Below are 15,927 nucleotides of genomic sequence, written 5' to 3' on the forward strand. Positions count from 1 at the left end.
AATCATATTTTTTACTTTAATAATTGTAATTCAATTTTCAATTTGCTTGGATACTCCACACTATATTGATAGAAGTTCAAAATTCGAATAAATGTCCTTAAAAAGTAAAGAAATCAAAGTAATTCATTTTTCAGAGCAGATTCAGACAGATGACATCCTAAAAAAGGACAAACTTGTAAATGCAGCTCTGTTTTAGTCCTAGATTTACTGTTCATTCTGTTGACTCACACCCACACACACTTTCATAAATCTTTTTTTTTTTTTCCCTATTACTCACATTCCACTTTTGTCTGGATTTAACTTTTTTCTCTCATTATTTTCATTTTTATTTTCTCCACCATTGCTATAAATGCAGGCTTACTTCTAAGTTCTAACCTCATTTGCTTTCACTTTACTATTCACTCTCTCTCTCTGGTTTTCCTCCATTGCAAACCAAGCATTCTTCCCTCTTTTCCCCACATTCCCAAATCCCACCTACCATTTCTCCCCTTTCCCCTTTTATTAGAAAATCCCACATCTCTGATTTCCTCCCATCATTCAAAGCCCCAACAAAATAAGGTAAAAAAGGATGAACTCCTCCGCCTCCTCCCAAAGATTGGATTTTTGGTCTGCCATTGTTTCGAGAAAGAAAAAGAAATTCACTTTCTCACTTGCATGATTGTTATCATTTCTCTTGGCCCACTCTTCACCACAAACCTTCTACTTCTAAACTACTCTTTCTTTTGAGCTTCTCTTTTCCCCCTTTTTTATTCTTGGTGGGTTTGTGGCGTTTCATCTCTGCATTGGCGTATCTATGCAAATTGGGCATCTGTTGAGGCAAAAAAGAACCTTTTTTTTCGCTTCTTTGGGTTGTCAAGGAGGAAGATCAGAGGGGTTGAGTTCAGATCACTGGCCAAGGTGAGGGCTTTCTCTCCCTTTGTGTTTCTGCTGCTTGGATGGAAAGACACAAGCTTTCTTGATTTTGATTCAGCTGTTGAATTTGGGTTGGATTTGAGGCTGTAATCTGTGTAGATCAATGTTGGTTTAGTTTTTCTTTAGCTGTAATGCTGCTGATTGTGTTGTGCTTATATGTGGAGAAGGGTTATTGTAATTGGTTAAATGTAGTGTTGAAAAGAAAGAAAGATTTGTGTGTTGATGCTGCTGAGTGCTAACTAGTGATCACAGTAAGCTCATTTCTTGTTTAGCTGAGTTTGTTTAGGAGATTAGATCAATGGTGGTTTAGTTTAGGAAGTTAGGAATCTGTGTAGATAAATGGTGGTTTGGTTTTTTTAGCTCATAGAAATGTGATAGTGTTTATATGTGGAGAAGGCTTATTGAAATCGGTTAAATGTAGTGTTCTTGAAAAGAAAGAAAGATGTGTGTTTTGATGCTGCTAACTAGTGATCACAGTCTGCTCATTTCTTGTTTGTCTGAGTTTCTTTTGGAACTTAGGAATCTAGCAGCAATTGAATATTTTGTGTTTTCTGATAATGTGATGTGACTCTTGAATTTAGAGTTCAATGAAGTAGCCCTCGTTCAGGTTTGCTTAGTGTAGATTTACTTCCTTGTGCTGAAATCTCGGGAAATGGCTCTCATTTGCATATGCGTGGGTGCGTTTCTAGTTCTAATTTTGGGGATCTTGTAATTGGTTAAATGTTGTATTCCTCAAAAGAAAGAAAGATGTGTGTGTTGATACTGCTAACTAGTTATCAAAGTCAGCTCATTTCTTGTTTAGCTGAGTTTGTTTCGGAACTTAGAAGTCTAGCAGCATTGAGTTTGTTTAGGAACTTAGATCAATGGCGGTTTAGTTTAGGAACTTAGCTATCTTTGTAGATGAATGGAGTAGAATTTTGTTATGTTGTTGATTGTGCTATGCTTGTAGCATTTATATGTGAAGTTGTATTGAAATTGGTTAAATGGAGTATTCTTGAAATGAAAGAGAGATGCGTGTGTTGATGTCGCTAACTAGTGATCACAGTCATCTCATTTCTCGTCTATCTGAGTTTAAATTGAATGAAGTTGGTGTGTTTTTTTCTGAAATGATGTAGTCCTTGTTCAGGTTCGATTGGTGCAGATTTACTTCGTTGTGCTGAAATACCAGAAAAATGGGTTCCGAAAGTTTATATTCCGAGTTGTCGAAGAAGTATGGGGCTCTGAAACTTTGGGTTCTCATTGGCATATGCGTTGGTGCGTTCATAGTTCTAATATTGGGGATCTTATCGATATGGATCATGTTCCAACGGAGATCTAAAAGAGCCTCGGACAAGTATTCTGCATGCCAGATTCCTAACATCTCGAAAGAAATCAGCGTAGACAGAGTTGGGGAGGAAAGCACGCACGATCATCCAGAAGCTCTATACTTGACGATTAACGATAAATCTAGCGATAAGAAAACGGAGAAGATGTTAGTCCATTTGGGTAGGAGCAGATCAAGCGATGCGGATAATATCAGCCAGAGCAGTTCGGTTTACCATTATGAGATGGGCGGTAGCTCTCAGTCGGGAGAGGAGGGGAGTTCTGGTCATGCACGTAAACAGTCTTCAATGTCGTACGGGATTGCCACAGCTTCTCCGTTGATTGGTTTGCCGGAAATATCTCATCTTGGGTGGGGCCACTGGTTCACGCTCAGAGATCTTGAGATCGCAACAAGTCGTTTTTCAGCCGAAAACATCATTGGGGAAGGTGGTTATGGGGTCGTCTATCGAGGAAAATTGGCCAATGGCTCGGAGGTGGCAGTTAAGAAGCTTCTTAATAATCTGTGAGTATCCTTATTAGTTTTTTTTTTAACGAAGCTTGTGCGAAATCTTTTTTTGATAAATGATGCGTTGAATTGCAGAGGCCAAGCGGAGAAAGAGTTTAGGGTCGAAGTCGAGGCCATTGGTCACGTTCGACATAAAAACCTCGTGAGACTTCTCGGCTACTGCATTGAAGGAGTTCAGAGGTTAGCTTTTGGTTCCGTTTCTCTTAGTTTTTGTTTCGTTGATCTTTATTCGAATTCTGAGATGAGGCGGCATGAAATCTATTTTCAGGATGTTGGTGTATGAATATGTAAATAACGGAAATCTCGAACAGTGGCTTCATGGGGCAATGAGGCAGCACGGCTCCCTAACGTGGGAAGCCCGGATGAAGGTTCTACTTGGCACCGCCAAGGCGTAAGTGGACTCTTTTCGTTTTTTTGTCTCTTGCATTCCCGTTTTCTTTCCTCGAAGCATCAACATTGAATAATTGGATGATGATAAAATGGCATCTGTTTTCGTTATGCAGGCTAGCTTATTTGCACGAAGCAATAGAACCAAAAGTCGTGCATCGTGACATAAAATCAAGTAATATCTTGATCACGGGCGAGTTCAACGCTAAAGTTTCCGACTTTGGTTTGGCTAAGCTGCTGGATTCTGGAGAGAGCCATATAACAACAAGGGTGATGGGAACTTTCGGGTATATTTCTCTTTTGAAGTTTGCTCCTCTCCGGCTTTCTGATCTATTTCTACCTTAGTTTTTGTTCATAACGAGCTTTTGTGAATTTCAGTTACGTGGCTCCAGAATATGCGAACACGGGCTTGCTAAATGAAAAGAGCGACGTATACAGTTTTGGCGTTCTGCTTCTTGAAGCCGTCACCGGAAGAGATCCTGTAGATTACGCACGTCCAGCCAACGAGGTGCTAATTTATTTATTTTTTTGTTAAGGGTAAAAGTAGCTAGTAAATTCTCGTCGTAACAGTCCATAACTGCGCTTGTGGCAGGTTAATCTCGTCGAGTGGCTTAAAATGATGGTAGGGAACAGGAGAGCCGAGGAAGTTGTAGACCCTATTCTCGAAGTCAAGCCTACTACCCGTGCTCTGAAACGTGCACTTCTCGTTGCGCTAAGATGTGTCGATCCCGAGTCGGAGAAACGGCCCAAAATGAGCCAGGTCGTACGTATGCTGGACACCGACGATCTTCCTTATCGTGAGGTAAGCATTTCTCTCTGATTAAATGGTTTTTGTCGAAAAGGTCACAAACTCTTTCGTATCCACGAACAAATAAGGTTTCGATTCCATGGATTATTCGCCTTGTAGTGTAGACCGTTTCAATAGATATAACGTTCATTACCTGCAGGATCGAAGGAGTAGGAAAAGTAGGACGATGAGCTTGGAGATCGAGTCGATGAAGGAGGCTAGTGGTTCGGCTGATTCGGAAAGCAGAGGGGAGCCATCAGAGAGCCACACTTCTAAGACAATGGATTCAAAAAAACTGACTATTTAGACATATATCTCTCTACCATTCACATTTTCTAACTGGAAAGATTCCTCCAGTGAAGAACAGGATTGGGATCTTGAATCATTGCCGATACCTCCAAAGATAACGAAGAAACGCGCGTGAGACCAAGATGGCTAATTAATGTGGCGCGGTAAGGGTTTAGGGTTCCGGTGGGCGGATCAAAGCGCCCGTCTTTTGTAACATTTATGGTTTGTCATTCTATTTCCGACTTCATTTTGTCTCGGTGAGGATACGTTCCTGCGGATTTACGGCCTCCCGGTTTATATAAATTTTTGGCAGAAAAACATTGTTCTTGCAATTAAGACTAGAGAGAGGGGGGTTTGATTAATTTATAAAAATTACTAGTGTTGAATTTGAGGTTTGAACCGAAGATTGACGTAATACTGAACGATCTCGGTTGAGTAGTGATGACGAAGGTCACTGAAAAGAGCGACGAACTACTATTGTTGCAGCTTCGCCAAAATGTGTCATCGGTTCTCGACCAAAATTGTTGAGTAATATGTCAAAATCTTCGTATTAACGTGGCCGAAAAATCGGTTATAAAGCGATTGAAAATCGGTTAGTGAACTATAGTTTCACTGAAAAGAGTGATGAATTACTATTGTTTCAACTAGGGGTTTATAAAGCGATTGAAAATCGGTTAGTGAACTATAGTTTCACGGAAAAGAGTGATGAATTACTATTGTTTCAACTAGGGGTGAGTCGATACGATATATCTTATCGAAAATGTTGTATCGTGTATCGTATCGAAAATATCGATATGAAAGAATTTCATATTGTTATCGTATCGAAAGTTTCGATATAAAAAAAATTTCATATCGTTATCGTATCGATATTTCGATATATCGTACCGAAATTCGATATATCGTTAAATAACAATATATATCGAAAATAAAATATCGATATATAGAAAATTTTCGATGTATATCGTATTTTCGATATAAAACGATATATCACGATATAAGGAAATTCATATCATTATCGTATCGAAAACTTACGATATGGTATCGTATTGTATCGAAAATTACGATATATTGAAAATTCGATATTTTTTCGATATTTTTCAATACGATACGAGTAATAAATCATTTTTTCAGTATTTTTCCCCGGCCCTAGTTTCAACAATGAGTAATATGTCAAAATATTCGTATTCATAAAAAGTTTATACATCAATTGAATTAATCTTGTTATAAAGAAAAAACCACAAAATCAAATGGGCCTGTGCATTATTTAGCTCAGTGGACTAATGGGCTTCAATTTATTGGACTTGGGCTTACTGGAAAACCCTTTTGATGTTTCAGGGCTTACTATTTTTATTATTATTAAAATTATAATTATGCAATAAATATTATAATAATTAAAGAAATGAAACATCATTATAATATTGGCAGTAAATTTCCATAATGTTTAAGATTAGCCTTTTTTCATATTTGGTTTGCTAGATTATACCGAATTGAATGTTATGAATATTATTCGATTGAATGGATTCGCTCAACACTGAATATGAGGATGAGGATACGAACACCGACACCGACATTTCTTATGGAATAAAATTAATCTCGGTCAATTCAATTTCATAAATTCTCGTTTATCCGGTTATCCCCATTCATTTCAATGTGATTGCTTCTTTGTTACTCTTCTCTCTCTTTTTTTTTTTTTTTTTTTTAAATTTAGTACCAATACAAACACTAAATTTTTAAATTTTAGTGGCTCTTTCGGAAACATTCTTTTATTATTTATTGCAACATTATTTAAATTTCGCTACAGTCAAGAAGCCACTTTATTTAGCTTCAAAAAGAAGCATAAGAAATGAATTAATTATAGTAGGTGTATACTATAAAGCAAGCCTAAGTAGACTTTAAATATAAAATATGATTTGGCCAAAGTAATCGTATTTAGGTTAGGATAAATGTTACCCTACTTTTGATACAAAAATAAAACAAGACACCCCAAAATGTACAAAGGTTGGCCATAATTATTGCAATCGACCCACCATCTCTATCTTCCACCTTTTCTTTTATTGGTTTATTATTTTCTATTGAAAAGGAAATTAGTACTATTTTATGAAAATAATTCAAGATAGAATGATCATGTATTGTTTTTAATTGTAGAGGAATAAAACATAAATGACATGGAATGAGATTCCAAATTATTTTATTTGTTTTTATTTAATAGTAGTACAAAATTAATCATCAAGCTAAAAAGTTAACGAACATGAGTAATGATACAAAAATAGTTCAAAATAAAATACTATAAATAATGACAAAATTCATGTAAGATAAACCTTTGTTTTTTTATATATATTTTATATAGTCAATAATGGTTCATTATATACTCTGGTTATGATAATCTAAGCCTTTATTTTATTAATCGAAAAGAGAAACATTTTATCAATTAAATTATGTTTCATCGTTGAAATAATTAGTTGCACAACAATGAGTCACTATCTTCCCAAAGCTTATAAAGGCAAATTTAACAAGATAGTTGCCCAAATCTTTTTTAAATTTGTACCATAAAGAAAAGTGAGATTTATATAAAGTGAAAGATAAATATTTCTCCCTCATAAGAAAAAGAACAGATCGAATAAAAGTATGATAAATGATAAAATTAAACATTAATTAGCCAACAGCATCTTGCAATTAGTGAAGACAAAATTGACTCTCCAACCAATTAAAGAAAGTATTTTATAAAGTAGTATTTAAATGACTAATAGTAACAGAGAAAATTAATCTTAGAGTGAGTTGTTTTTTATACAAGCTCGTAGCAAAAAATCACAAGTAGAATTTAAAAGAGAATCAACAATAAAAAATGAAATTAATTAGACCTTTATTAAAAATCATTACACGATAAAAGAAGCAAACAGATGCAATAAAACATAATCAAACACACAAATTCAACAAGTGTTTTACACATCGTTATGTTTTACTAGTATTTTTACCCATCTTTATGATTTTTAAATATCAATAATCTTGTTTTAAAGTAAGGACATCAAAGTAGATATTGAAAAAGAAATTCAACTTTCTAACTCAGTTTATGGTGATAAATCGATCACTATCCTTTTTGTAATTTTGTGAAATAATAATAATAGCAATAACTGATGAGAGTCTTCCACTAACCATTATTAAATTATTCTGGCTACTAAGTTGGAACTCAAATTATTCTTTCATCATGTAATTTGGGAAGATCGTAGAACTACTTGAGTCAGTACTATTTAAAGTGAAATACTTTTTTGTCATGTGTTTTACTCCCTCCGTCCCACTTTAGCAGTCTCATTGACTTTTCTGCCATCTTTTTGTAAAAATGATAAAAAATAGTTAAAGAGGTGAAATGGTAAATTCAGAGAGAGAATAATATATAAAAGAGTCTTATCTACATTATTGTCTCTTTTACTTTACCATTTCTCCACTTTAGCTATTTTTTAACATTTCTACAAAAAGAGGGCAGAAAAGTCAATGGGACTGCTAAATCGAGACGGAGGGAGTAGTATATTTTTTGAAGTAAGAATATTGAAAGAAAAATGTTTCCATTCAAAAAAATGTGTTACTATGAAGTTTATATGAGTGTAGTCAATATTTTCCAACTTCCAATAGTATTTTAATGTCGTAGTTAAACAATCTTAACAGTTAACACATACCGATTATACAATCACGATGAGGTGCAACTCATTAATAGTATTTTTTTTTGTTAATAGGTTGATGATTCAATTAGCTCATATGCCTAATGAGTATAGGTTGTGTCTTAATTGTAATTAAAAGAAAAAAAAATACAATTATGATTATTGGTTGAAGTATAGGTTGATGATTCAATTAGCTCATATGCCTAATGAGAATAGGTTGTGTCTTAATTGCAATTAATGAGTATAGTTGTTTCTTACTACAGTTAATTGTGTTACCTTAAGACTTTGCATGTATTTCTTTACAAAAAAGAGAAAAAAAAAAAACTCACAAATTAAATATACTATTGTAACATCTAGTAATAAATTAGTAAAATAAGAGAAGTGAAGCCACATGACAAAAACGACCGGTTTATGCTCCGAGCCATCAAGTTCCAGTTTCACAGAAGATAGAATTGGAACCGAATCGGCTCAAGAAGCGGAATACCGCTAGTCTGGTCCAAAATATGTGGTTATTTTTACTCTTTCTTTTTTTTTTAATCTATATTTCACGATTAATCATCTGTTCACAATTCAAAAAATTTGCAATTGGAACCAGACCACCTAGTTCACAATTTAGGTTAAGGTTCGATTCGAACCAGCATTCTGATTTAACGATGCATCCCTAGTAAAAATAATTAAATATAGTGTGTGTATCCACTAACCACTATCCTGGCTCCTAGGCAGCAGAATCAGTCCCCAACCTAAGATGGAGCATTAAAAAGTTTATTTTGATATTTATATAAAGCAAACCCCACTTCAAAACTCCCTCTCTCTCTAGAAATGTTTGTATTTATATATGGTAATGGATGACACAAAGCCTCTTCTTTTCAAAGAGCAATGATGCTTGTTTGGATGGTGGACATGGTTTATCAAAACCAAAGCAAAACCAACACATGAGAGAGAAAGCAACACATATCACTGGCAACAATGGCAAGAATCAGAGTAACCATTCACTGCTTCACATTTCTTCACATGGCTTCTCTTCTCCTCTCTTCAGGTTCTCTTTTTTCTTCATTTTAGACTACTTCTTTTTGCTTTATACTCCTAAAATTATGTAAATCTATTTGTTTTCTTCTATTTCTTCTGAAACACGTCAGTTTTCTGTCAAAAACTCAGTTCAGTTCAAGTTACTTAGATTTTTATTTTAATATATTTTTTTTAATTCAAAGTGTTCATGCTTTTGTTCATCATCACATCTAACTAGTTATTCCAAGTTTTGAATTGGTGAATAGCTGTCTTGTTTTTCTTTTTGTTGGAAAGCCATCATTTCATTTTGAGACTAATGTATCTTTTTTTTTCTTTTCAATAGTGTCATGGTAAATACTTTTATCACATCACTTATTCGATGAATTAAATAAGTGATTCAATCAACCGAATAAGTGATGTCACGTTCTGTTACACTGGAGCATTACAACATCAGTTCCAATCTGTCGATACTAATCACCCAATCAACACATTTATTGATTATGTTTTTCAATCAAACGGCGTTGTTTCCTTTACATCTAATACTATGATTCTTGAATTTTGTTCTATTTTTCAACCAAACGACGTTGTTTTTTGACGATTTGTCTAATGGAGTACTACTATAATTTTTGAATTCTATTGTGTTTTTCAGGTTCAAGTTCCAAATCAATAGACCAAATCAAACTCCAAGAATCAACCACAATCTCCACCACACAAAAGGACATAACAACCCCAATCACAACAATCCCAACTGCCAACAACCCTTACACAACAACTCCAATGCTAAATCCAACTGATTCCAACTCTGATCAATCCCCAACCATCATGAACCCTGCCAATCCCCAAATGACTCCTCTGTCCACAAACTCACCCACTCCCTCGGCCGGTAGCTGGTGCATCGCCTCCTCCTCGGTCTCCCAAGCCGCCCTCCAGCTCGCCCTAGACTACGCCTGCGGCCACGGGGGAGCCGACTGCTCCCCCATCCAGCAAGGCGGGGGCTGCTTCGCCCCCAACACCCTCCGCCACCACGCCTCCTTCGCCTTCAACAGCTATTACCAAAAGAATCCCATCCCCACTAGTTGCAACTTTGGTGGGGCCGCCGTCACCACCAGCATTGATCCAAGTAAGTTACACTCTTCGTCCACGACCAATAGTCCTATTTTTTTTCCCTCTAACTTTAACTATTTCTGTTTTACTAATTTTGAATTAAAACTCGTGCAGGTTATGACACATGTCAATATCCATCAACTAGGTGAATATTTTTACTATCATTAATATGTAACTTGTGACATTCCATTTTATTAATTAAATTGATGATCATAGAAATTAATTTTTGCAGTACAAGTTCGTCTCTGCTGAATATAACGAACTCGAGTGGTTCGAGAGTTTTTGGAGGGGGTCGACCGACCACACCGGATACTTCATCAAGCTGCATCCCTTGTTTTCACTACATATTAGCATATTTGGTTATTACTATTATAGTAGCTTTGTTATGGTAATATATGAGATGTGATATGAGATTTTTTATATTGTATGATGTCAATTGGTGCTCATTTTTTGAATCATTTGACGTTTAATGTAGTGAGATTGTACTATGTATGGAGTGTATAGTTTTGAAAAGTGTAGTATAGTTATTGAGACTTGTGTTGGTTGGTTTAGTGATGCTACTTTATCACTTCTTTCTCTTTTTCATGGGAATCTTGGTAGGGAAATGTGTAACTAAAAAAGTAGTCTTCTTTAATGTGTAGATGAAATTTGACAGGAATACTCACTGTCTGCAAAATACACCTACCCTTATCGCGGATTGTCGGAGAAATAATCCTGCACGAGTTTTTTACGTCGAACATGACCAATGGCCATTTCGACTCTGAACTCCTCGTGGAGGATTATAATGTTGCATGCCCTTCTGAGGTTGTATTGAACTCTGTTTGTATTTGTCATACTGATTGAGGACAACATCGTCTTCACCATTCGATAAATTTCCACAAACAATATAAGAAAATTATTGAAATATTGATAAGTTAGAAAAATTGTTTTATCCGATTATTTTATTTCCTTCTTTCTCTTTCCATTGCACGTACTTCCTCGAGAGTACATGCTACATCAGCGTCTGCACCTTTTCGGTCAGACTGATTGGGGACAACATCATCTCCACCGTTGAGGAATTGCCAAAACCGTGTAAATACATAAACGAGACGAAATTGAAAGAGAAATTGATTGAAATATAGAGAGATTTATCTAATTCATTTATGCTTCAATTTGATGTGAATCTTGGTAGGGAAATGTGCAACTAAAAAGCAGTCTTCTTGAGTGTGTGTAGAGGAAATTCGACAGCTGAAACTGAGTGAGTCTGTGAAAGCAAAGTGAGATAAGTGGTAAAGATAAGAAAAGTAAGATTCAATCTAAAACAAATTGATACATCAATCAACAAAGCTAATAAAAAAATTGAGCTATTTCAGGTAAAATTCGATTCCAATTTAAAGAGCACATTGTTTTTGCTTGTGCTTATATAGTTATAAATATATTGCAAAAATAATACATCAATTTTCTAATTAAAGATCGATTGCGTTACATTCACGACAATAGTATCTAACTAGATTTTGTTCCACTTTTGAAACACGTGTGAATTTGAATTTGTCACCCAATCATGTTAAATTAAAAATATTTATGTATAAATTAATAATAATGTGTATTACTAGAATCAAACCTCACCAAAGGGTTTCAAATATAGTTGAATTTCTATTCTTTGAAATTAAAACTTGATTGTTCAAACTTCAAATTGTAAAGTTACACTGACTAACTTTTTATTACCTTGTTACTACTTTCTTTGTATATAATTATATTATCCAATATGCCTTTATTTTCAGAAAGCTGCCTTATTTATTTCCTTCTTTTTTGAAGCTATTACATGTTAAATCATTTTCTCCCCTTTTTTTCTTTTTTCAAAGTGAGATTCTACTTCTTTTTCTCCATTTCTATTATTTCTGTCCCATTTCTTGTTTTAAAGTTTATATTGATTAATATTCTTATTTTATTTTATTTTTGAAGTTATTACTATAATCAGTGTCAATAACATAAGAATAAATTTTTAAAGAATTTTTTCCCACCCAAGTTCGATATAATTGATGTCCTAATTAAATTATGTTGATTTAATCATTTAAGAGATTTTTCTACTCAACTTCAATCCATTTTAATTGCATATGGCCTTGTATTTAACATGCATGTTGTTGAATTGGATTTTTAATGTTTCCTAAAGTAAAGAATATATGAATAATTAGTGATGAGTTAAATTATCATGAGTTTACACACAAATAATTTTGTTCAATCTTGGAAAAAAAGGTCCATGAAGAAGAATTGAATGTCCTAAGCCCTATCAATAGTCAAGGCTAGCCCAATACCTATTTCTCTCTATATATCTACTCTTAAAAGCCCAAATCTTGTCATTTAAGTCATGATTTTTGTTGACTTTTAATTAATTTCATAACTTTTGAAATGAAAATGAAATTTTTATTTTCCAATATTTTCGCATTTTTCACATAATCATCAAGTAATATTGCAAATTTTTGATGTAACAATAAAAGGACATTATTTTTGACAAAATGACATCATTCCGCTATAAGACTTTGGGTCTTAATCCGCAAATTCGGTTGAGCAGGATTAATACGATTTTGCTAAAGGCGGATTCGGAAAATCTGTGGTCGAACAAAAACAAAAAAACAATGTGATTTTATTGCTATATCAATATTTAATTTTGTCACACAAAATCCGATTTTGATCATAATTGAATAATTCAAAAAAAAAAAAAATATTTGGAAATTTAAATGAATTTTTTTTAATTTAATAAAAACAATTCTCTTTTTGGTATCACTCACTCTATATCTCTCTTTTCATAATTTCCCGACCACCGCATCAGATCACCGCCGCCGCCGTCGTTGGCTTGAGCTCGCCGTCCTTTTTTCAGGTCAAATTCTTCTCGAAGTCTGCTCTTTATATCCTGATTTGGAATTTATGGATTCAAAAAATTGATTGATGAGATTTGTGAGAGATTGAAATTTGACGCCAAGTGTTTGATATTTTGACTCACTGATTGATGTTTTGCTTTTTTTGGTGGAAGCTTTGTGATATACTAGTACTGAATTTGACTTGGATCTATTCATGTTTACAGTTAAAAGTGTTAGGCTGAAATTAGTGAGAAAAAATTCTAGGTTACACATGTATTTGTAGTATAGAATGCCCTAATTTGAAGCTCCATTGAATTATTTCATGTGTGTTAGCTGCTGATATACAACAGAATTTGGTGGATGGTGGATGAGTTTGGCTTGTAATGCCTTTAATTCTTTGTATATTTATTAATTGGTGTGAAACTCTACTGCTAAATTTGATGAATGCATTTTGATTTTCTGTCAGGAACTATATATCGTTATCGTTTCTAATCTAGCAATGAGAGTTATGAATTGCTTATTATTACCATCTTTGGAATACATCAGTTTTTGTTTCCTTGATTGAATTGGTGCTTTGGTTGATTGCTAATGCTTTGGTTTTGAATGAACTAAATGAGATGCATTCTTCTTGGTTGCTTTATTAGCACTCCGTATGCTGTTATTTCACTGCTGACTGCAGAGGCGGATTTCTACTATTGCTAATTGGAAAATGAGTTCATTCCTTAATCTGATTAGGGTTCAATGAAGTTGATTCTAAATGGGAAGTTGGGAACTTAGACTAGGCAACTAGATATAGTCTACATTTTGATAGAATCATTGGTGTAATAAATTTCTTAGAACTTTATAGTCTAAGATGGGTGGTAAATTGATTACTCCAAAAGCTTAATCTTCATTGTATTACCCTTCATTCCTTCATTAACAATGAGTTTGGTATAAGCTACAATGAAATCATTCGATGAAGGATGGACACGGCTTCATCGCTTCATTGTCCTCTGTTAACTTTATTATATAAAGAGCATCCAAGAATTGCTAACGATGGTGTATTTATGGACTGTTATTAATGATACTCCTTGTTACAATGTTATGTTTTACCATGGTTTGACGCAATTTATTTTTTGTAACTGTGCTATTGGCTAAATCTTTTCTTGAATATTTCATTTGCAACTGCAGGTTTCTAGAATTTTTCATTTGGAAGCTGCAGTTGATTTCATTTTATGGACTCAGCTGTCTTTACAATCACCAGAATACTACTGTAGTGTTGGGTCATGATGCTCTAATATTGCTTCTCTCAGCACGCTTGTGTGTCGTAAAAAAGAGAATTAACATGCTAGCAGCTACTCAGTTCCACCCTGTTATCAATGCCTCCAAAAGGTTTAATTTCTTCTTTTTTGTCTACTTAGCTTTCTTTTTCTCTGGGGTCACAGCATGAAACAATATGGTTTTTTAATTCCTTTGAACCCTTTTTCCCCGAAATCCTGCAGGGGAAGCTTTATTAATGTAAGAAATCCTGCAAAATTTGCATCCATTCGCTTCCGGTACCTTGGCAGGAGAGTTGGTTTTGCTGAAGGAGCTAAGACCTTGAAGCTTTTATCTTCGATTCAAAAGAGGGATCATAGTTTTGTTCTGAACGCAGATGGCCACGCAAGTGTCTCCATATCGGAAGAAGAAGAAGAAGAAACAAGTGAAGTATCTGTATTGAATCTTGAGTCGAATACATTCTTGAGCAACTGGTCACCTCCTCGCTACTTATGGAGAGGATTAACCGTTCTGATTTTGGCGGGGCAGGTGGTTGTTAGAACTGTTAAGGGAAAGATTCACTGGAAAAACACTCTTCAGCAGCTCGAAAGAGTTGGACCTAAATCAGTGGGCGTCTGTCTCCTCACAGCCGCTTTTGTTGGCATGGCCTTCACTATCCAGTTCGTGAGGGAATTCACCCGACTCGGGCTGAACAGATCCATCGGTGGGGTTCTGGCCCTCGCTTTCTCAAGGGAGCTGAGTCCCGTGGTCACATCAATCGTCGTTGCTGGGCGTATAGGAAGCGCCTTCGCTGCAGAGCTGGGGACGATGCAAGTCTCAGAGCAAACCGACACACTAAGAGTTCTCGGTGCGAATCCCGTTGATTATCTCGTGACGCCGAGAGTACTAGCTTCGTGCATCGCTCTCCCCTTGCTAACGCTGATGTGCTTCACCCTAGGGATGGCGTCGAGCGCCTTCCTAGCTGACAGCGTCTACGGCATCAGCATCAACATAATCTTGGATTCCGCGCAGAGAGCTCTCCGAGGGTGGGACATAATCAGTGCAATGATCAAGTCAGCGGTGTTTGGCTTGATAATATCGATCGTGAGCTGCGCGTGGGGAGTCACCACCATGGGAGGTGCGAAGGGAGTCGGAGAATCAACGACATCGGCTGTCGTCGTCTCCCTTGTCGGGATTTTCATTGCGGATTTCGCGCTCTCTTGCTGCTTTTTCCAGGGAGCTGGAGATACGCTCAAGAATTGTATGTAAATTCATAGTCACTATAGCTTTTTACTAGACAAAAACTTGAATTATACTGCTATATTTTGTGTAGAAGCCTTTCTTCTATATTCTAGTGATTTTTTTGCTGCTTTTATTCTTTATTAATTATGGATAGAGTATTTTCTTTTTTATACAATTTCGTTGAAGGAAAGGAAAATAGGAGACTTGGGAAACCTTTAATTACATACGTCTTTGCTTTTTAGTTTGTCTCACAAGAATATCTACTTTTTAATTTTGGAAACTTTTTTCTAATAAGGTGAGACTCATTCCTCAATAACAATACTTTAATTATTTTTTCTTTCTACGTCTCTTTTACTTTACCAATTTTGCATTAAAAACTGTATCGATCCCAAAGTATATATTCTTTGAGAACGGAGAGAGTATCTTTTACTCTTTGACAGAATAACATCAAAGAAATCCTTATTCCCAGAGAGACAACACCCAACTCCAACTCCAACACCACCTTCATTTCCTTCACACACCTAAACAAACATCTTATAAAATCCAATCATCTATGAATTAGCAGCAAAATTTTAACAAGACTGCTTTTTCTACATAGTATTATAAAATCCTTTTTAAACTATTTTTAAATTAAAACACACGTCTAAAAAAAAT

The 15,927-nt window shown here is 35.1% G+C and overlaps 3 protein-coding genes across 4 annotated transcripts; all 3 read left to right on the top strand.

The window, feature by feature from the left end:
* The first annotated feature begins 373 nt into the window (after positions 1–373).
* LOC125193684 (putative receptor-like protein kinase At2g42960) lies at positions 374–4,588 on the top strand. 2 transcript variants are annotated; one of them, XM_048091529.2, is made up of 8 exons: positions 374–897; positions 2,039–2,737; positions 2,816–2,920; positions 3,009–3,131; positions 3,244–3,414; positions 3,506–3,635; positions 3,720–3,929; positions 4,075–4,588. In XM_048091529.2, the coding sequence occupies exons 2-8, from the start codon at positions 2,085–2,087 to the stop codon at positions 4,219–4,221; spliced, it is 1,539 nt and encodes a 512-aa protein (XP_047947486.1). In that variant the 5' UTR covers positions 374–897; positions 2,039–2,084; the 3' UTR covers positions 4,222–4,588. The 2 variants fall into 2 exon arrangements, with proteins under 2 accessions (XP_047947486.1, XP_047947488.1); XM_048091531.2 differs by having other exon boundaries at positions 2,054–2,737.
* A 4,073-nt stretch (positions 4,589–8,661) lies between these two features.
* Positions 8,662–10,512, top strand: LOC125193686 (glucan endo-1,3-beta-glucosidase 4-like). The gene is made up of 4 exons (XM_048091533.2): positions 8,662–8,888; positions 9,507–9,977; positions 10,076–10,106; positions 10,194–10,512. Exons 1-4 carry the CDS (start codon positions 8,819–8,821, stop codon positions 10,351–10,353), a joined length of 732 nt encoding a protein of 243 aa, XP_047947490.1. The 5' UTR covers positions 8,662–8,818; the 3' UTR covers positions 10,354–10,512.
* A 2,199-nt stretch (positions 10,513–12,711) lies between these two features.
* LOC125193685 (protein TRIGALACTOSYLDIACYLGLYCEROL 1, chloroplastic-like) lies at positions 12,712–15,406 on the top strand. Its single transcript, XM_048091532.2, has 3 exons — positions 12,712–12,815; positions 13,966–14,166; positions 14,277–15,406. Exons 2-3 carry the CDS (start codon positions 14,120–14,122, stop codon positions 15,298–15,300), a joined length of 1,071 nt encoding a protein of 356 aa, XP_047947489.1. The 5' UTR covers positions 12,712–12,815; positions 13,966–14,119; the 3' UTR covers positions 15,301–15,406.
* The last annotated feature ends 521 nt before the right edge of the window (positions 15,407–15,927 follow it).

Source organism: Salvia hispanica, chromosome 4, assembly GCF_029641045.1.
Source record: "Salvia hispanica isolate PSC_SH4W2 chromosome 4, Shi_PSC_v1, whole genome shotgun sequence".
Taxonomy (NCBI): domain Eukaryota; kingdom Viridiplantae; phylum Streptophyta; class Magnoliopsida; order Lamiales; family Lamiaceae; genus Salvia; species Salvia hispanica.

What these genes read in the sequence shown, in the direction of transcription:
- LOC125193684 (XM_048091529.2), top strand. Translation starts at nt 2,085, where the DNA reads ATGGGTTCCGAAAGTTTATATTCCGAGTTGTCGAAGAAGTATGGGGCT. An exon ending in CTACTTGGCACCGCCAAGGC is followed by an intron (nt 3,132 to 3,243) that starts GTAAGTGGACTC and finishes TTCGTTATGCAG; the next exon opens with GCTAGCTTATTTGCACGAAG. An exon ending in ACGCACGTCCAGCCAACGAG is followed by an intron (nt 3,636 to 3,719) that starts GTGCTAATTTAT and finishes CGCTTGTGGCAG; the next exon opens with GTTAATCTCGTCGAGTGGCT.
- LOC125193686 (XM_048091533.2), top strand. Translation starts at nt 8,819, where the DNA reads ATGGCAAGAATCAGAGTAACCATTCACTGCTTCACATTTCTTCACATG. An exon ending in TTCTCTTCTCCTCTCTTCAG is followed by an intron (nt 8,889 to 9,506) that starts GTTCTCTTTTTT and finishes TGTGTTTTTCAG; the next exon opens with GTTCAAGTTCCAAATCAATA. An exon ending in CACCACCAGCATTGATCCAA is followed by an intron (nt 9,978 to 10,075) that starts GTAAGTTACACT and finishes AAACTCGTGCAG; the next exon opens with GTTATGACACATGTCAATAT.
- LOC125193685 (XM_048091532.2), top strand. Translation starts at nt 14,120, where the DNA reads ATGCTAGCAGCTACTCAGTTCCACCCTGTTATCAATGCCTCCAAAAG. An exon ending in GTTATCAATGCCTCCAAAAG is followed by an intron (nt 14,167 to 14,276) that starts GTTTAATTTCTT and finishes GAAATCCTGCAG; the next exon opens with GGGAAGCTTTATTAATGTAA.